This window comes from Mercenaria mercenaria, unplaced genomic scaffold (assembly GCF_021730395.1).
Source record: "Mercenaria mercenaria strain notata unplaced genomic scaffold, MADL_Memer_1 contig_1198, whole genome shotgun sequence".
Taxonomy (NCBI): Eukaryota; Metazoa; Mollusca; class Bivalvia; order Venerida; family Veneridae; genus Mercenaria; species Mercenaria mercenaria.
In genome coordinates this window covers 46,795-69,240 of record NW_026459178.1, presented here as the reverse complement: position 1 = coordinate 69,240, position 22,446 = coordinate 46,795, and the positions used below count along the sequence as shown (strand labels likewise).

General features: G+C 35.8%; 1 protein-coding gene across 1 annotated transcript in view; it reads right to left on the bottom strand.

The window, feature by feature from the left end:
- Nucleotides 1-4: 4 nt before the first annotated feature.
- The window catches only part of LOC128551513 (uncharacterized), a gene marked incomplete at its 3' end in the record, with an annotated part of 60,296 nt that continues 37,854 nt past the window's right edge, over nt 5-22,446 (bottom strand). Inside the window, exons 8-14 of the mRNA XM_053532402.1 lie at nt 14,282-14,367; nt 13,834-13,998; nt 8,998-9,079; nt 6,535-6,692; nt 2,697-2,859; nt 481-561; nt 5-19 (exon numbers count right to left, since the gene is read on the bottom strand). Coding sequence (XP_053388377.1) covers nt 5-19; nt 481-561; nt 2,697-2,859; nt 6,535-6,692; nt 8,998-9,079; nt 13,834-13,998; nt 14,282-14,367 — 750 coding nt within the window. The remainder of the gene's footprint in view (nt 20-480; nt 562-2,696; nt 2,860-6,534; nt 6,693-8,997; nt 9,080-13,833; nt 13,999-14,281; nt 14,368-22,446) is intronic.

The following is a 22,446-nucleotide window of genomic DNA, read 5'->3' as shown; positions in this document are numbered from 1 at the left end:
TCTCTATATACTGGTCTATCTGCAATGGTAAAGTTGTTTGTGTGAGTGCTCTGTACCTTAATATTACAACTATAAAAATCTAGTGAGGTAATGGATTAAAATTTTCATACTGACACATCAATATCAACACAGGCATAAAAAGCAGCTGATCCCATATAGTACTTTTTTATTTTTTTCCAATCAAATAGGCCATTGCATATATTTGGTAACTAATAATCACCTGAATGAATTAAATTCCTACAGAAATCATATTTTCAGATACTGTGTTGTATGCACTCATTATTAGGTTGATTTGAAATAAAAGCTGTAGTTAATCTCAACTGAACACTTTGAACACTTTTACATACATGAGAACATTAACATATGTATATGTGTATTCATAGATGTGTTTTCTTAGAATAAAACTACTTCTTTGAAAAGTTAAACAGAGGAGCAGTGGCACAAGTTCATTTCTCTCAGAATATATTAAGGTTGCTATACCTCATCGATTTGTGCATCAAGCCTGGACTGGGAGTTTATGTTCTGTTTTACCAATACCTGTATCACATTCTGCTTCTTGTCCTAAAATATAAAATACATACCAATAGTATTGTCCTGAAACATACAAAACCATCCTGAATTATAAAATACTGAATACTGTAAACATAGTATACTGTCCTGAAACGTAAAATACTGTCCTGAAATATACAATACTGCCCTGAAACATAAAATACTGAACGCTGTCCTGAAACATACAATACTATCCTGAAATCTGAACATACAATACTGTCCTGAAATATACAATACTGTCCTGAAACATAAAATACTGTCCTGAAATAAACAATATGAAGGACTTATGTTGAAAAGATACAGACAGTATTTGTTTGCTTAAGGGCCATGAGTGGAAATTTCAAATCTGGTGTTTATGAGTGAAAGATAATTTCACATTCATAAAAGAAAAGGAGGAAGTTCCCTTTGGCCTAAAACCTGAGTGTCTGAATGGAGTAAATTTCAAATTTTCTTTCCTCAAGTAGATCTGTTTTATCAAACTGCATGCAATAGTTCATAATTCATTCAGTAATCAAGAAAATATCAGACATAAATGCGCAATTTCAGTATTATTGGTATGGAAAATCTGAATTTTAAACATTTTTTTTTAAAAACAAATCTGATTTTTTTCAACATGGGTGCACCTACTGACCAGATTTAAAATATGACCATACGTTTTGTGTAAGAAGCTGAATATGGCAAAAATAAGCATGCATATTTTCTAAAATAGCTGAGATATCAGCAATAGTCATTAACATACTTTCAACAAAATAATGTTATTCTGTTCAGTAGAACTATCTTCAGTTCAGACGAAAACATTCTGATAGTAAGCAATGTATAAATGTTTCAGTTATTACTAATCAATTTTCTTTCCAAATTTCCTATGCCCTATCACACAGGCAGTCTAAATGATGTGTAGCTGCAAAAAGTCTCCCTCTACTTGGACTCAGTGTTGTTATATTTTCTGGTCCTTTGAGATCATTGTACATTCAATTTTCTTGTAACAGACTTGACTTAAGCTGTTGCTAGGGGATGTGAGGGGTGATACACATTTCTTTACCTCTCATGTACAGACTCAATCAAACCTAGTCTTCTTCTCTTTTGCTTGGCTGTGTTCTATGCTTGGAATGATCTTCTAACAGACTTAATTAAGTGAACCTTTTCTCTTTGTGTATTCTATTTCTCCTGAATAGTTTTATTAAAATCTTAACAATTTACCAGCACAATATCATGATGTAACAGTGTTCTTATCACTCTGAGACTTATTTTTTCCATTTCATTTTACAATGGAGTTTCTTGCATTTGTATGTCTGTGCATTGGGTATGTACATCTTTACCTTTATCAAACATACTCTATTCAAATTACTCAATATGTATGGTTATATTCCTCTTTGTTTGTTTCACTGGGTTTAATGCTTTTCAACAGCTTCCAGTCATGATCTAACCAGTGATCCTGGATTCTGTACCAGTAATGGCCTGTTCTAAAAAATTAACACTTTTGTCCAGTGTTCTGCATAACTACATAATGTACCTGAGATAAATGAATAAAGCATACAAACACTCTGTTAGAAACTATTTTCATTTACTGAGAACATTTTGCATATATGAGCAAATCACAATATGGTAAAAAAGTTTATTGGGGAACAGCTACAGCTAGTTTTTAACTGTAATGCATTATTACAACTTAGAATCACTTTTTTACATTCTGTTTACCATTATGGAAACAACAGAACATACTGGTAAGAAAGCTTATTCTGAGAAAACAACATCAGACTCCTCAGACTGCAGACGGTGTAAAATTTGAACATAGTCGTCAAAATTTATTTTCTTTTTTTTCTGAAATGTGTTTTGAGTCACACAGACAAGTTGGTCATATTGTGACTTTTCCAGCTTTTGATGTTGGAGGAAGACCAGGGGTGCCTCTCCGCACATTGTTTTAGGCATAGGTGGGCTCCTGGATAGAACCACAAGCCATTTCATAAGCCAGTTTGATGGTTTCCTAACATGAAGAGTTCTATACCCCTCGCAAGGTGTCAAACCCACATCAGTGAGGAGCAAATGATTTGTAGTCAGCAACCTTAATCATTTGGCCATTGAGGCCTCTCTTGAAATTGCTGCACCTGTATTTTTAGGACAACAATAAGGTAAAAATTTCCAAAGTTTCTCACTGTAAGTTCCTGAAATTCCTGTATCCTGTGATATTTTGTAAACAGTTGCTGTCTCTCCCTATAGCTACACTCTACTATCTCTTTCAAACTTTCTGCTTCTGAGTTCAGACAGTGAAGAGAAGCTCTGTAACCATCCAACTCCAGCTCAGCCTCAATCAGATTCCTGTCAATGACAAACTTTATATATATTTCATGTTAGCATTATAGTTGTACAGATTACATGAAACCAATGTAGGCTTGGCTTGTTCAGCTCAGTAAGCAGAACAAATAAATATGAATTCAGAGGTTGTGAGTTCAATGCCAAGTCAATTTATCATTGAGCAAATAAAACCTATCACAATATAAGTAAACCATACTATAAAATGTGGTATTCTTAAGGCCATACCAAATTGATTTGTCGTTTGTCGGAACTACCGCATCAATGATTTCATTCCCGAGAAAAAGAAAAAAAAATTCACCCGCCCGCATGTACATAAAAATCTCCGAAAAAATTTTTTTTCTGATTACGCGGTCCGGAATGACAATGGTAAATCAGGTTTTATCGCTGTTTTAATGCGTCAAAGTGATATCGATCGGAATCCATGCGTTCGTAATACATGTAGCTGATGACACAAACTCAAAAAGTCAGGAATTATGGTGTTGTTCATCATTTGTTTTAAATCTGGAGTGTCTGTGCTAGTGCCACACATGGCCTTCGATGTGCCGGTAGGTGATGAAGTAGGCATGTTCTACGATTGTTCAAATTATACAGTGAAAAGAACAAAGCCCGACTTGTAAGACGTTCACGGCCACGGGGATTCAATTGAAAATATTTGGATTAAACATAGAAATATTGTTCAGATAAAGTTTTCAAACCATTTGTTATCAGTTGTTTAGTTCAATCTTTTAGATCTAGAGCTAAAGCCAGTGCTTTCTTAAAAAAAAAAGTTTGTTCACAGATCCTGACTGATGTATCACATTAATTGTCTCGGGCCCAAATCGACTTGAACGTAACTTCTTTAGTACGGCAGTCAGATATTCTATCAAAATGCATATATTCAATTAAAAAAAAAGGTTTAGCTTTTCAAATAAGTAGTGTAGATATAAAAAATAATTTCTGTCCTAATGTAACCCCAATTTTCCCTGTTTGTATATTAATTGGCTGTGAATTGATTGAAAGAAAGAATCTGAAAAAAAACAGACCTTCCCAACTCAAAATTTCTTGGTCAATCAAAGCACAACAAATAACACTTTCAAGAGTGGCAATATTGGGATAATTTTTTGTCCATCTGATATCTTTTTTGACTGAAATGAACCTCTACCACAAAAACTTAAGCTAACCTTATCTGTTAAGAAATTATTCCAATGGGATTCGAGCAATGTCGAAGCATTTGTGTGCCCAACTCCGTTTGGTCTCATTGGTCAAGTGATTTATTACTTTCCCCTCACCTCTACCGTTTGAGTTTCACTAGGGGCACAAAGTTGCTCATGTGTCGAAGCCATCTAACTGGGTTTCAGAAGATATGTTATTCCACTTAGGTGCCCGTTTTGTCTTAAATATTCCTCATCCTCTGCCGTTAAATGGGCACGCCTTCAGATTAATGTAGAACAATCAAAATTAAAAATAAGACACTCATCCCTTAGTAATTATACATACAAAATAAAAACAAAGTGATTCAATGAGTTTTAGCAAGAATTTATTTGCAAAATCATTCATGTAGTCTTCAAAACATATAGAAAAGCTATCTGCTGTGTTAGTCACACTGTAAATGTTTAAGTTCTGTGTTATTCTTAAAGAAATGTTAACTTGATGTATAATCATAACTGCCAAAAAAAAACAAAAAACCCCCGCTCGCTCCATGTAAAAGCTACCCGCCTCTGAAAAAATCAAAATTGAGAGAGAGAAAAAAAAAAATCGCTCGCTCGCTCCCATTTTTTTTTGAAAATTTTCCGAAGAACTTTTAATCAATTTGGTATGGCCTAAAAGACTTGGGAAAGAATGTGCAACACTATAATTATCATCATTAAATCTCATAGTGAGTATTTTGTTGGATTTCCCACTGTCAGGAATCATGAACAGATTTATTTTACCGGTATTCCTTTCTAGTCATTCAAAAACTCTTTTGTCAAGTCTTAGAGTTATTGTTTGTCTTGTTGGGTTTAAGTTTGCAACAATACTATTATAGGTCATATCGGGACTTGTCAGCTTTGATGGTGGAGGAAGACCACAGGTGCCCTTCCATGCATTTTTTCATAACAAGCAGGCACCTAGTTAGAACCACCAATCTCCTGTAAGCTAGCTGTTTGGCTTCCTCACATGAAGAATTCAACGCCCTGAGTGAGGCTCGAACCCACATTTGTAAGGGGCAAGTGATTCGAAGTCAGTGACCTTAACCACTTGATCACAGAGACCCCTTGTCAAAAGTTAATGGCACATACTGGTTAGAGTCGTAAATTCGGCCAGGTCGTAAATATTCGGCCACCCACTTTAATGTTTTTTTTTCGAGCCAGATGCTTGAGAACGCATCTGTGTCATCACAAGCACTTGCGTTAGCAACAAAGTCGGCAAAAAACAACAAGTTGAGGTGAGTAGAAAAAAAGTTGTCCTTCCCTAAAGTTGTGTACTCTAAATAGCAAATATTTTGTCTCGCGGGTCGCGTGACGTCATTGCACGTGCTCGTTTATTCTGAGGCCCGGCAAGGGTTAATTCAAATCTAAACTTTATAACACAAAAAGCACATGCGCTAACTAGCATAAAACGCGTTAAAACCAAGAAAATGAATATATTGTCCCTCAACGTCATTAAAGTTCCATGTCTACGTTGTTTTTTCACGTTGACATCATTTCCTTTTGAATTATCCGTTTTGGGGCCGTAATATGTTTATGCATTGCCACGGAACGCGCATATATAAAAAGTTGTTATAATAGCACGTGAGCGAGAGATTCTCTTTATTCTCCTGTTGAAACACTCCCGAAAAGTGACAAGAACAGGAGTTTTATGCTAGAATGTGTGATAAACAGTGACGTAAAAATTAAACTACGTCATGCTGGTGTGAGAAGGATGACAGGCGCATTTTAAATCTCTGTTGGCAAATAATTACCATGAGGTATGCTATTGAAAATTGATTGCAGTTTGTTGAAAAAATAACAATTTTGGCTGTAGCATCGATTTATTTCCAAGAAAATGTTGAAAATACATCCAACTTTATGTTTAAAAAGTGGCCGAATATTTACAACCTCTAGAAGGTAAAATGTGGAGGCTAAACCTGTCTGTTATTTTAAGCGCGGTTGTATTGTTTACCATATGTAAACGGCCGTTAATGATAATAATCAATGTTGATTGTATCAAAGCACATATGGTAGAAATTTTGTACAAATCAATTGTAAAACAAAAGAAGTATTTACGAAAAACTGCAAAAAGTGGCCGAATTTACGACTTGAACCAGTAAAATCAAACCATTATTCTGCAATCATGGAAAGATTTTATTTCACACCTATACAATTTCAACAATCACACTGCAAATTTCCAGCTTCAACGGCAGAGCATGACACAACTTGCATCTCCAAGCAGTATTTCAGGCACAAGTAGGCACCTGGATAGAACCTCCTAATTTCTGCAAGCCAGTTGAATGGTTCCCATCATGCAACCACTCCAAGCAGGGCTTAAACCCACAGAGGTGAGGGACTAAATGCTTAAAGATCAGCAACTTTAACCTATCAGCAACGGAGGCCCATAACCCCATCCAATGTACAAAGAGACAGAATAATGAGAATCTAAGAAACAGCTGAATTAAAACAGATTTATAAGTACATAGAGATGGTACATTTCTTTGTTTAACAATAACAATGAAGTTTATACCTTGCCAAAGTAAAGTCAGCTGTTTTCTGAGAGAACAATTTCTGTAATCTTTTCTCTATTTGCCCCTTTAAAGCAGCTATCGATTCTTCCAAATTTCTCGCCTCATTTGCATATTTCTGTGACTGTATAAATCGTTGAAGATGCTCATTGGCTCGTTCCTGGATTATAAATTATTAATCATGTTACATCTGTCGATATGTACAACCTGATAAACTGTATGTAAGTATAATATTGATGTCTGAATAAGTAACTTCTGTCAGGAACTGCAATTACCTTGCAGGATAAGAGATTCATGCTTGATGTAGCATACCTTACAATGTAGACTTTAATACTGATCAGCTACCTTTCAAAGGAAGTGTACAACTATAGATTTGCAACACCCTATGCACTATCAATTTATACAATCCCTCTACACACAAGGAAACTGGTATTAATTTTTCTGTAAAATGTGATAAACGCTAAGCTGCAAGTCTTGGAGTACTGTTATGAACAGCATTATTGTACTATAAAAATGCCAATCAATCTACTATCATTACAACTGATAAGATGCTCAACACAAATGACATAGGTGTTGCAATATACCTGTCACAACAAAACTAATATAAACAAATCTTCACAAATGAACCTTGTTGATGGATTTTCAAAAACTTTGTGATACCTTTCAAAAACTAAAAGCAACCAATTTCAGATCAGGCTGGATCATGTAGATACATCTATCTCTAGGAAGTGAATTTGAGAAGATTTGTTTACATTGGATTTGTACTGATAGTGATGGATATTGATTAAAAAAAATCTTAGTTAATTAATAATTGACAAATTCAGAAAAAATGACATTCAGGGCTCTAAAATCCACTTGTCCACTTGTAAATAGGAGTAGAAATTGGCTCCTGGTAAGCAGAACTTGCTGCAGTACTTGTCCTGCAGGCCAAGAGTGGATTTTGACAAAAAATGTAATAAATCCAATGAAAATGGAGCTGCACAGAAGTCAAATATCTAAATGATAGAAAATGGAAGTAGGTCCATCCTGTTCTGATAAAGTACCACATTATGATCAAAATAGTCCATAACAAGATTCTAATATACGCAATATTTAACCACACTTTAAAATAGAAACTGTTGATAAAAGTAACTTTCCTTAGTGAATTGCTGGACTTGTACAAATTGCAGCCGGTTGTGTTAACAAGAGGGTCATGATGACCCTGAATCGCTCACCTGAGTAATATGAGCCACACGTTTATAGTGGCAAACTGATGCTAAAAAATTAGAAAGTAGGTCAGTAGGTCACATTCATGGTCACTTAAAGTCAGTTTTAAGATTGGTGCGCAAAACTGTACAAGTCATTCAAATTTCAAGGCTGTATCTTAAAAAACAAGGAAGTAGGTCACAGTCAAGTGACACCTAATTACTTGGGGTCATCAGGTAAGTATAATTAGATAGTCAAGGAAATATGATCTGATAATTTTTGAAGTTTTAATATTCCTATATACTTCATATAACAAGTGACCCCCAGGGCTGGGCCTCTTTTCACCCCAGGGGCATAATTTGAACAATCTTGTTATAGATCCACTAGGCAATGCTACATACCAAATATCAAAGGCCTAGGCCTTGAACATTCAGACAAGAAGATTTTTATTTTTTTCCCTATATGTCTTTGTTAAATTTTGGACCCCCAGGGCAGGGCCTCTTTACACCCCAGGGTTATAATTTGAACAATTTTGGTAGAGAACCATATGGCAATGCTACAAATCAAATATCAAAGGCTTAGGTCATGTGATTTTAGACAAGAAGATTTTTTAAAGTTTTTTCCTATATAAGTCTATGTTAAACTTGTGACCCCCATGGCATGGCCTCTTTTCATCCCAGGGACACAATTTGAACAACTTCATAGAGGACCATTAGATGATGTCACATGCCAAATATCAAGGCTCTTCGCCTTGCAGTTTTGGACAAGAAGATTTTTTAAGTTTTTCCTTTCGGTTGCCATGGCAACCGGAGTTCTGCATGGAATTCAATTCTTTGAATAATTTTGAAAGGGGGCCACCCAAGGATCATTCCTGTGAAGTTTGGTGTAATTCTGCACAGTGGTTTTCAAGAAGGTTTTTTAGAAAATGTTGACGGACGGACGACGGCGGACATGGAGCAGTCACAAAAGCTCACCATGAGCCTTTGGCTCAGGTGAGCTTAAAATAATAGGCGGCTCGTCATGCAGGACAACTTGCTTTCAAAAAGTTTGTCAAGCCCTGATTTTTTTCGTCAGAACTTTCTGACACAAAGCCACAGTTCACAATAATAACTTTGTTCTTTTTTTTTAATATGGGTGTTATAGATCTTGGCTGATGATTTATCAGGACTGCTTTCATCACTGATTCCTTGCAGGACTGATTAATTGGCACACCACTACTACTTTCAATTTCATTTTTATACCTAAAACTGGTCAATATTTAGACCTCATATCATGCATACCTGAAGTAATTGATGAACACTTCTCAACAACGACGGGGGTTTAGCTAGGTCCTGTACATCTCCACTAGGTTCATATCTAAATCTGAAATAAACAGTCTATAAGTTGCTAACATTCTCAAACAATTCACTAACTAAAACAATAAGAATTTGCAGTAATTTAACACAACAGTTTTTCAGTATGTCTCACATAAATAAGTACAAAAATTTATTACATGATTACAATAAACCGGCCCTAATACAGCCATTCTACCCCAAGATCTATTATACAAGCATGCTTGTTATTTGACAGGAAAAAACATTCTAATATACTTGTCTCTGTTTAAACACACTTATGCTAGAATGACGTCACGTTAACAAGCATTCTAATAAGGCTAACAATGCTTTAATCATCACAACGATATTGTGTTGACGTCAAAAGCATTGTAAACATTGTTGTCGGCTAGCTGCAAACATTAATGGCTGTGCCGTGCGAACACTGAAGTGAAACATGCTCATTACAGAGTAACAGACCTATTGCCAAGGTGACAACAGGAACAACTGTTTATTGATGATATGAGGGTGTGATCAACAGTTTCCTGTTTAGCAGGGGGTTGTGTATATATGATTTCAAACAAAATTTTGTACTTTCTTAAACATTCTTTTCAGAATATTATTTTTTTGTATTTTCATTTCATAAATCAGTCTGAACTAAAATGTTATACTTAAAAGTTATCATCTCTGTATTTTCTGTGTTTCTCTTTGAAAATTACAATTAAAATATGATTGTGATCAATTTGGATTTTTTTCGAAATTTGTGATTTACTAAAATGTAGCATAATTTCATTCCTTTAACTAGAGATGCTTTTGAGAAAAGCGCATGTCTCCCACAACTGCCCCTTAGATGATGAACAAGAGCGCCGCCAAGCGGGGCAATATACGCCCGAAGGCTTACATCATAGGATGGGAGCAAAATTTTAAGAACTTGACTGTTGTAGCCCCAAAGGACTGGAACAACAAAAGGAAAACTTCAAAAAACAAATCTAAGTCCACAAAAAAAATATTCAAAGTCTACAAAAAAAATCTTATCAGGTACAGGTATGTAAAAATACACCTTAAAATTGGAGGTACCATCTATGTTGTACCACAGAAAAGTGGTCTCGGTTTTTCCCTACGGCCAATAATAAAAAAGTTTCAAAATAAGCTATTTATAGTAACATAAAAGGGAAGTAATTAAAAAAAAAAATTATTGTAAGTACAAAAAAGAGATCTGCCAAATAAAAACAAGAGCACTGCAATGCAGAGCAATATACACAAAGCAAAGTCATATATGACCTTTGACCCTTAAGTGTGACCTTGACCTTGAAGCGAGTCATCCGGAACATGCGCTCTGCACATCGTTACAATGTGGTGAACATTTCTGCCAAGTTTCTTTGAAATCCTTCCAGCAGTTCAAGAGTTACAGAGCGGACATGAAACAAACTGATATGACATTTGACCCCTAAGTGTGACCTTGACCTTGAAGCAAGTCATCCGGAACATGCGCTCTGCACATCGTCTTGGTGTGGTGAACATTTGTGTCAAGTTTCTTTGAAATCCTTCAAGGGGTTCAAGAGTTACAGAGCGGATACGAAACAAACTGATATGACCTTTGACTCCTAAGTGTGACCTTGACCTTGAATCGAGACATCCAAAACATGTGGTCTGCACATCGTCTCGGTGTGGTGAACATTTGTGTAAAGTTTTTTTGAAATCCTTCAAGGGGTTCAAGAGTTACAGAGCGGACACGAAATTGCTAACGGACAGACGGACGGACAGACGGACACCAGCGTCATAACATAATACGTCCCTTCGGGCGTATAAAAATGTTAGTTTCTCTAGATGTTTTAGACGAGTGGATCCAATTAGATGGTCTGGATGTGTGGATCCAATCAGTAATTCAAGGGCCATAAATGAAAAGTGCCTGGGCGGATTTGGCTAGTTATCGAACTTGGGTAAGGTCTTATGGCCAAACACATTTTGTTCAAGTTTGGTGAAGATCGGATGAGAAATGTTTGACTTAGAGTGCGGACAAGAGTAAAAAGGCCAATTTTTCGATAATTCAAGGGCCGTAACTCCAAAATGCCTTGACCGATTTGGCTAGTTATCGAACTTGGCCGAATCATGGTCAAACACATTTTGTTCAAGTTTGGTGAAGATCGGATGAGAAATGTTTGATTAAGAGTGCGGACATGAGTAAAAAGGCCAATTTTTCGATGATTCAAGGGCCGTAACTCCAGAATGCCTGGACCGATTTGGCTAGTTATCGAACTTGGCCGAGGTCTTATGGTCAAACACGTTTTGTTTAAGTTTGGTGAAGATTGGATCAGAAATATTCGAATTAGAGTGCGGACAAGAGTAAAAAGACTGATTTTTGGTAATTCAAGGGCCATAACTCCAAGACGACTGGACCGATTTGGCTAGTTATTGAATTTGGCCGAGGTCTTATGGTCAAACACATTTTGTTCAAGTTTGGTGAAAATCGGATGAGAAATGTTCGACTTAGAGTGCGGACAAGCTTTGTGACAGACACACACACAGACAGACAGACAGACTGGAGTAAATCAATATGTCTCCCACACCACTGTGTGGTGGGAGACATAACAAGTGAACTTATATCAAACAAGAGCTGTCTGTAAGACAGCATTGTTGACTTTTCTGAATGCTTGACTCAAAATTTGAGCTTTGCCAGTAAAAGGGGCATAAATCTGTCAAAATCCTAATCAGAGTTATGGGGATTGTTTCTTATGGTGTAGCCTATGATAGTAAATAACTATTTCAAAGGGAAAGGCAATGTTGTTTTAATGTTAACTCTATCTGCTAGGATTTCTTTAGTCATTTAAAGAAGTAAAAGAATTTTCAAAATCTGATAAAAAATGAGAAAGTTACAAGCATTTAAATACTTGAACAAAATAGTGGCCATTTTGTTTCCATGGCAACAAAAAACAAGAGGACCATGATGGTCCTGAATCGCTCACCTGTCCCCACATGACCCAGTTTTGAACTGAGTATGACGTCGTTTTTTCTATTATTTGACATAGTGACCTAGTTTTTGAGCTCATGTGACCCAGTTTTGAACCTGACCTAGATATCATCAAGATAAAAATTCTGACCAATTTTCATGAAGATCCATTGAAAAATATGGCCTATAGAGAGGTCAAAAGGTTTTTCTATTTTGACCTAGTTTTTGACCACAGTTGACCCAGTTTCGAATTTGACCTAGATATCATAAAGATGAACATTCAGACTAATTTTCATACAGATCCCATGAAAAATATGGCCTCTAGAGAGGTCACAAGGTTTTTTTTATTATTTGACCTACTGACCTAGTTTTTGAAGGCACGTGATCCAGTTTCGAACTTGACCTAGATATCATCAAGGTGAACATTCTGACTAACTTTCATGAAGATCCATTGAAAAGTATGGCCTCTAGAGAGGTCACAATGTTTTTCTATTTTTAAACCTACTGACCTACTTTTGGACCGCATGTGATCCAGTTTCGAACTTGACCTAGATATCATCAAGATGAACATTCTGACCAACTTTCATAAAGATCCCATGAAAAATGTGACCTCTACAGTGGTCACAAGCAAAATGTTTACGGACGCACGGACGGACGCTGCGCGATCACAAAAGCTCACTTTGTCACTTTGTGACATGTGAGCTAACAAAATGGGTGGATGGAATAGCTCAGTGGTTTGCACGCTGGCTTTCCAATCCAGAGGTCCGCGGTTCGATCCCCAACAGATGCATGCCTCAGGAATTTTCAGAAACGCTTTTTAGTGTTTCCCACCCAATTAGAGGTGTACTGGTCAGAAACGCAGCCAATCTTTGCATGTACCGGGCATGAAAAAAGAGCTAGAGTCTGGTACCCAGATTTCCTTGTATCTGAATATCTGTCTCTTCATCTAGACTGCACCTGTCAGACACTTGTACATATACATGTAGTGTGCACTTGTAATTAATAGCACCTAGTGAGCACAGTTCATATAAAAAGGAAAACTAACTCTCCAGGAGTTACCTGAACAATACAATGGCGGACTTATTAAATTTCTAGATATATATTTAAACTGCATTTACTTATTTCAGTAAAATAATGTCTCTGTGTTTTCCAGCTATAATGAATGAAATTACCATGTTTTACATCTTACACTCAAGAAAAGTATGAAACTAATCTATTTAAAAGGTTATTTGCTAAATAAAGAATTCAGAAGTGTGTAAATGACATCATAAACACACTAAAATGGCTGCCTCCATGATCAGCCATTTTCTTAAATTTCAAACTGCCATACCTTTTTCAACAGTGGTCTGATTTTAAAAATTCTTTCAGTATTATGAAAGGCATGAAGAGATATAAAGATAACATATTATCAGGCATCCCTTGCTCTTTAAGTTTCAAGTCAATAGCTTTAATAGTAACAGAGATATTGGACTTTAACCAAAAAATTCTAAGTTAAAAAGGGGCATAAATCTGTCAAATTCATATCAGAGTTGTGGGGATTGTCAAAACCTTTAACCAAAGAATTCTAAGTTAAAAAAGAGGCATAAATCTGTCAAAATTCACATCAGAGTTATGGGGATTGTTTCTCCTGGTGAAGACTGTGACAGTTAATATCTATTTCAAGTTTCAAGTCAAAAGCTTTGATAGTAACAGAGATATTTGACCTTATCAAAAACTTTTACCAAAAAATTCTAAGTTAAAATGGGGCATAAATCTGTCAAAAATCAGTAAAAGTTATGGGGTTTGTTTCTTCTGGTGTAGACTGTGATAGTAAATAATTATTTTAAGTTTCAAGTCCATAGTAGATTCCAGTAAGTTACCTGAGGTTTTGAGCATCTCGTCTGATGTCCACTTTACTGGTCATTGTTTTCAATGCAGCTGTTGTATCCCGGGTGTTGGTCAGCAGACTGGTCAGTATCTGGTCAGCTGAGAATGTTCCTGACACCTGCTCAACCTTCTGCCACAGCGGCTCTTTTCTCTTTGTGCTTCAAGTTAAAATTTAAAGTTGAAAAATCCTTTTTTACAAATTTATAAACAATTTCTTTTCTTCAAATGTTTATTAATTTAATTAAATAGTCGTGTTACACTTTATCACCAATAAAGATATAACACATGCCCCCTGAAATGTTTGATAGAATAACACTTTAATTTAGTAAAAACAGGAGCTTACTGCAAAACAAGAAATTGGACATGGAAATCCCAATAATATGCAAAATTTTAATGTTGACTTGGTATTCAAAGTTTCAAGAAATTGCTAAATCAGCTTACAACTGTGTTTTATCACCACCAAAAGCACCTTTCAATGTATCTTGTAGGAATCCACCAATATCTTCACAACATTCTCTTACATGTTTCTGTAAATATATTAAACACAATATTAACTTTACAGTTTCATATTAACATAAGAAAATGAGAAAACAGTGAGTGACTGAACTATTCTGACAGTATTCTATTAAACTTATTATAATCATCATTATCATGATTACTATTTTATTGCTGTAAAATAGAACCAAAGCTGGTAAAGCAAAATAAATGAATACCTCTGTTTTTAGGGTAAATACGATACTGTTTATACAGGCTTTTGTTTTAATATGGTAATGAGCTATGGGAAACATTCTTGTTCTTATTTTCTGCCTGCCTATATTTGGGCTATATAATAAGACAAGAGGGTCATGATGACCCTGGATCGCTCACCTGAGTAATATGAGCTACATGTTTCAAATGTCAAACTGATGATAAAATATTAAGAAAGTCAGTAGGTCATATTCATGGTTTTACGATTTGTGTGCAAAACTGTGTATGTCATCAAAATTTCAGGGCTGTATCTTAAAAAACAAGAAAGTAGGTCAGTAGGTCAAGGTCACAGTCAAGTGACATCATATTACTTGGGGGTCATCAGGCAATTATAATTAAACAGTCTTGGAAATAGGATCAGATGATTTTTTAAGTGTTTTTCCTACATAACTCACATAATAACTAAGTGACCCCAGGGCGGGGCCTCTTTTAACCCCAGGGGCAAAATTTGAACAATTTTGGTAGAGGACTACTAGGCAATGCATCATACCAAATATCAAAAGAATAGGTTGTATGGTTTTTAAAGCTTTTTCCTATATAAAACATGGGACCCCCAGGGCAGGGCCTCTTTTCACCAAGGGGAACAATTTGAACAATTTTGGTTGAGGACCATAAGACAATGCTACAAACCAAATCTCAAAGGTCTTAGTGTTGTGGTTTCAGACAAGAAGATTTTAAAACTTTTTCCTATATAAGTTCATGTAAAACTTGGGACCCCAAGGGCCATATTTGACCCTAGGGGGATAATTTGAACAATCTTGGTAGAGGACCACTAGATACATACCAAATATCAAAGCCCTAGGCCATGTGGTTTTGTACAAGACGATTTTCAAAGTTTTCCCTATATAAGTCTATATAAACCATGTGACCCCCAGGGCGGGGCCATATTTGACCCTAGGGGGATAATTTGAACAATCTTGGTAGAGGACTACTAGGTGATGCTACAAACCAAATATCAAAGCCCTAGGCCCTGTGATTTTGGACAAGAAGATTTTAAAGTTTTTCCTTTCTGTTGCCATGGTAACCAGAGTTCTGCATGGAATTCAATTCTTTGAATAATTTTGAAAGGGGGCCACCCAAGGATCATTCCTGTGAAGTTTGGTGTAATTCTGCCCAGTGGTTTTCAAGAAGATTTTTTTAGAAATTGTTGACGGACAATGCACGGCGGATGATGGACATCAAGTGGTCGCAATAGCTTACCTTGTCACTTCGTGACAGGTGAGCTAAAAATCACCCTTTCTCTTCACTCAAGATTCCAGTATTGGCAGAGTGCACTTGTAGGCCCATACCCACACTTTATTTCTTGTAATTCTTCTAGCCAATTTATTTATTTTTTAACTTTTCGAACAAACTGATTTTAGACAGTTATGAAGACAAGAAGGCCCTGTATCGCTCACCTGACCTATTGACCTGAAGATCATCAAGATTAACATTCTGACCAAGTTTCATTAAGATAAGGTCTCAAATGTGGCCTCTAGAGTGTTAACTACTTTTTTCTTTAATTTGACCAAGTGACCTAGTTTTTGACCTCACATGACCTAGATTCGAACTTTACCTAAAGATCATCAAGATTAACAGTCTGACCAAGTTTCATGAAGATACATACAGTCATAAATGTGGCTTCTAGATTGTTAACAACCTTTATTTTTTATTTAACCTGCTGACCTAGTTTTTGACCCAACCTGACCCAGATTGGAACTTAAACTTAAGATCATCAAGATTAACATTCTGACCAAGTTTCATGAAGATACAGTCATAAATTTGACCTCTAGATTGTAACAAGCTTTACCTTTGATTTGATCTGGTGACCTAGTTTGTGACCCCACATGACCCAGATTCGAACCTGACCTAGAGGTCTTCAAGACAAACAATCTGATCAATTCCAATGAGTTTCAAACTTAAATTAGGTCTCTAGAGTGTTAACAAGCTTTACCTTTGATTTGACCTTGTGACCTAGTTTTTGACCCCACCTGACCCAGACTGAAACTTAACCTAAAGGTCTTCAAGATAAACATTCTGACCAAGTTTCGTTCAGATATGGTCATAAATGTGGCCTTTAGAGTGTTAACTAGATTTTCCTTTGATTTGACCTGGTGACCTAGTTTATAACCCCACATGACCCATAGTCGAACTTGACCTAGAGATCATCAAGGTTAACATTCTGACTAAGTTTCATTAAGATATAGTCATAAATGTGGTCTCTAGAGTGTTAACAAGCTTTACCTTTGATTGGACCTGGTGACCTATTTTCTCACTCCACTTAACCTAGATTTGAACTTGACCTAAAGATCATCAAGATTAACATTCTGACCAAGTTTCATAGAGATATTATCATAAATTTGGCCTCTAGTGTGTGAACAAGCTTTACATTTGATTTGACATGGTTACCTAGTTTTTGACCCCACCTGACCCAGCTTTAAATTCGACCTAAAGATCATCAAGATTAACACACTGACCAAGTTTCATTAAGACATGGCCATGAATGTGGCCCCTAGAGTGTTAAGTTGCTTTTCCTTTGATTTGACCCGGTGACCTAGTTTTTGACCCCACCTGACCCAAAATAAAACTTGACCTAAAGATCATCAAGATTAACATTCTGACCAAGTTTCATTAAGCTATGGTCATAAATGTGGCCTCTAGAGTGTTAAATAGCTTTTCCTTTGATTTGACCTGGTGACCTAGTTTTTGAACCCAAATGACCCAGATTATACCTTGACCTAAAGATCATCAAGATTAACATTCTGACCAAGTTTCATTAAGATATGGTCATAAATGTGGCCTATAGTATGTTAACTAGCTTTTCCTTTGATTTGACCTGGTGACCTAGTTTTTGACCCCACATGACTCAAATTCAAACATGACCTAAAGATCATCAAGACTAACATTCTGACTTGACCTAAAGATCATCAAGATTAACTATCTGACTGAGTTTCATGAAGATACAGTCATAAATGTGGCCTCTAGAGTGTTAACAAGCTTTTCCTTTGATTTGGCCTTGTGACCTAGTTTTTTACCCTACATGACTAAGATTCGAACTTGACCTAAAGATCACCATGACTAACATTCTGACCAAGTTTCATGAAGATACAGTCATAAATGTGGCCTCTAGTGTGTTTACAAGCTTTTCCTTAGATTTGACCTGGTGACCTAGTTTCTGACCCACATGACTCAATATCGAACACATCCAAGATTTTATTGAGAGCAACATTCTGGCCAAGTTTCATTAAGATTGGACCAAAATTGTGACCTCTAGAGTGTTAACAAGCTTTTCCTTTGATTTGACCTGGTGACCTAGTTTTTAACCCCAGATGACCCAATATGAAATTCGTCCAAGATTTTATTGAGGGTAACATTCTGACCAAGTTTCATTACGACTGGGCCAAAATTGTGACCACTAGAGTGTTAACAGTCAAATTGTTGATGACGGATGACGACGAACGACAACGGACACAGGGCGACTACAAAACTCACTTTTGAGCACCTTGTGCCCAGGTGAGCTAAAAACAGATGATGAGAATACAACACAAACGATACTGTTAATGGTGATGATGATTAAGATGATAGAAATACATTTTGTACCTTAATTAAAACGTTACTGAATATATTCTATAACTATATATTCAAGAATCAGTGTTTGTGTATTTGCAGTTCACTTCCATTGTTCAAAAGAAGACAAACCCTTTCCCATACCGACCACAACATAATTATATCAGTATATTAGACATGGCTGAATACTTATATGTAACATTTCTAACTGAAGCCTTATTCCTACAAAGCGGTTTGTTGTTCACTGCATTTATCATGTGAGAAAAAAAAAGAATAGTCATTTACTCTCAATAAAAACAAAACTGGACTTAATTAACACAATTTTTAGTACAGACACTACAACATACCATATTAGCGGGTTATTTCTATGAGGGGAATATTTCTGCGTTTCTGCGGTCTTAAGGTAGAATCGCAAAAATATTTCCAGCAGAATATTCATCCAGCAAAAATTTAAAACGCAAAAATTCTGCACTGTTTTTACCAACGTTTTTTCACGCTATGTTACCCTAGGTAATCCGAAGTTCGCAATGGCATGGTCTAATTATTGAAAATTAACGTCGCCACCTAACAATTACCGATAATGGTATAATTAGGTGTGATGGTCAATCAGTCCTAACTGTAAATCCATCAGAAAACGTTTTTCTTTTGTGAATGAAATAAACTGAGTGAATTTCACTTGAGTTGTTCTTATAAATATTTTGTCAAGATCTTCCGAACTATACTTTAGTAACCTTTACTGAAGTGTAACTGTTATGCTGATATACCAAAGTTTGCATGCAGTTTGTGCAATTGTTGTTGGACTATTATTTTTTTCCATTCACATATTATTATATCCTACAATGTATTCATTAAATGCAAAGTTATTTTACAGCAGGTACCGGTAATTTAGTTTGTTTTCATATGCTATCATTTTCACTACGCCCGATCATGCAAGGAATTACCTCCTCCTTGGCATTGAAAACGCAGAAATTTCTCTTCCTTTTATGCGAAAACGCAGAAATTAATCACGCAGAAATTTGTTTCACAATTTTTGGGGCCAAAACGCATAATATTTTGACTGCAGAAATAACCTGCTATACAGTACTGTGAAATCATCAAATTTTGTGGAGGACTAATTTCTGTGGATTTCATGCTTAAGTAAATTCCAATGTCAGAATTAGTAAAATTACAATTTTCAATTGTGTCAAATCCACAAATTCATATCTCTATGGAACAGCCATTTCAGTCAAAATCACAAAATTTCAAGACCAAGAAATTAAAAGATTTCTCAGTAACCTTTTGTCATGTCACTTCTGAAGAGTTAATGACTCAGTAAGCACGAGTACTGGCAAGCACTTTGTAAGAAAAATGGTACTTGTACTTGTAATACTCAAGTACTGAAGAAGTCAACCCAACCCTGCTCTTCAAAGGTAGAAAATTTCTCCTAACTAAACCTGGGGCCAGTTGTTCGAAAGGCTGTTAAGTTTAACAGCCCGTTAAGTTAACAGCCCGTTAAATTGTCTAACGGGCTGTTACTTAACGGACCGTTAAAAAAGTGTTGCTCAAATGATTTTAACAGGAGTGTTAACTAACACCCATGTTAACTTTTAACAGGTGGTTAAATTTATTTAACCAGCTGTTAATTGCTACTATCAATCCCATAATTCCACTTCCTGTTTCTTGCAAAATGGCATCTTGCAGCCAAAATTTAGAGCTTGACAACAAAAATGCAAAGAAATCAAATAAAACAAGATCTAGCAACTTCAATGCAGATGAAACCTTAAAGCTGGAAGAGCTGGTAAGGGAAAACTTTGAAATACTGAACTCAAAATTAACTAACACAGTAACAAATATCAAAAAAGTTGAGATATGGAAAAACATAAGTATGCAAGTGTCAGCATTAGGCTATGCACACCGGTCTGAAAAGACATGCATGGAAAAGTGGGCCAACTTGAAAAGGAAGGCAAAAGATGAAATAACAAAAGAAAAGATTCAGAGGAGGCAGACAAGTGGAGGGGCAAGCCAAGGATCTAGCCAGCAGTCAAACAGAATTGCAGACTTGTATCAGGATGCTGCATCTTTTATGGGCATTAGCGGTGGCCTAGATAGTGATGAGCCTGGTATTTTATTTATTTATTTTTTGTTTTCTTTTTTCATTACTATAATACTAGACAGTGAAACAAAAAGTCGTCTGCATACCTATTTTTAACTTTGCTGTTCTATTTTTATCTCATGGAATTCCAACAAATCCATCGGTCACATGTGAACTGATAAAGATCATTTCGAGCATATTGCATTTTCTGTCAATCTTATAAACCATTTCTGACAATAAAGTTCTTTTTCTTACTATATGAATGTCTATTTGGACAATAAAACATTTGATTCTCTTGTCCTTACTTTTTTCCCGTCAAAATGTGTCAAAGTCGCTTATGGTTATAACACACTAAATAGCCACCACTATATATTCTATATAAAATGACAAGTTTTCACAATGCTGCAATACACACCTAGACCCATTTTAAATTTCTTTAACTTACATTTTCTTGTAGAGCAACATTTATACTGTAAAAATATCCAAAGAAAAGTAGGGGTCATGTTTGATGCAAGAAAAATATTTCTGGTCAAACGGACACACCGTAATTTTTACACTGAAATGACAATCACAATTTAGGGTAGGGGTGTATGAATAAATTTCACATGTTAAATCAGTTTGGAGTCTTTTTTCAACATGTAAATGCTACCAGTATGTCAAGTATAGGCATGCAATATGATTTCAACCAATATATAGCAATGATTTCAAGGAAAAATCCTTCTTACAGCAAAAAAAACTGAGAACTATTTGAATCCGCCATTATGCGACTACCATTTTTTCATAGGTGCTCAGGCTATTTAGTGTCTGTATGCCTATAAGGAAATATGAAATTTTTTTTTTTCAGCTTTTTTGCTCTCTATGTGAAGTTTCATCTATATTCAGCTTATAAAACAAGTTTCAGCCCAAACAAACCAGTAGTTTTCTCAAAATCACTATTTTTGTACAGCCATCATTTTGTCCAAAGACTGCGGTTTAAGCCGTTAAATTTGGCTGAATCACATATAGTCATTAAATGCTGTTTTTTCAAAAAACCCGTAAGATATTACATCAAATATACCACCAGCAAGTGCGGAATAGACAACCACACTGAAAAAAACTTATAATTATGCAACTGTGATAAAATATAGAACAAAATTAGTGTTCAGTGAATTTTTTTTTGTTAAAAAAAGCTTATTTTTCAGTAAAAAGTGGGAAAATTGTCTTTTTTTTCATCTCAAATGCAACAATACTGCATATTTTTGCATTCTATAGCTAAAGTCATATCTCATGGCCATGGTATTCAAGTTCTCTCCAACTATTCATGTCAAAATGTAACTAAAAAGGTGTTGATACTGCACACCTGGTCTCTGCTCAAATGGAATGAAATGGTATCTAAGGATATTACTAAAGATCTTCAGATTTCACACCACACAGGTGATGGAGATTCTAAAGGTCATTCTGGTGTAGACAAAGGTCAAGGAACTAAAACTGTGCACTTGAAAGATGTGAGGCACCTAGCAAATTCTCTAAAAAGGCAAATTAACCGGGCACCATTTAGTGACAAAATGTTCCGTGGTAAACAGAAGTCTAATCTAAAAAACAGATTTGCTCTATCTATTAAATCTAGGTGTGTTTCAGAGCTATCAAGTGCACATAAGAAGTACAAAAGCAATTTGAAAGTAATAAAACACAAAATGTTTCAAAGGTTACTGTGGTACCTCATGTTCTAAATACAGCTTGGTTTGTTCTGGCAACTACAGAAAAGCAAAAAACTATATGCCAGACAATGTCAGGCTTAAAATGACTGATGATGATGAGACTTTACTCAGGAAATGTATTGAAATTCTCCTTGGTCCAGAAAGCATAGAAAAAACTAAATTTTTAACATCTACACAGAAATGTGAAGCAGTGAACAGATCCTATAATGCATGCTTGCCCAAAAATGTTACATTTCACCGCAACTGCCATGGCCGTATCCATGGCCAGATTCTAAGACTAAATCATGGGCTTGCTGACACTGTTATCCTTAAAGCTAGGGTAAATGGTGTAAAACTGTCACATGGCTCTTCTGTTATCAGACACCTTTTAAGAACAGAGTACTACGACAAGTTGCGTAAAACTACTAGGTACATATCGCGAGCAAGACGCAGTCGTTTTGCATCACGCCAGTATAGGTACAAATTACATACAGATTTACACTATTCAAAGGGTCTCACTGACCCCAAGCCTGACTTTTCTAGCACCCCACACCTAAAAGATCATG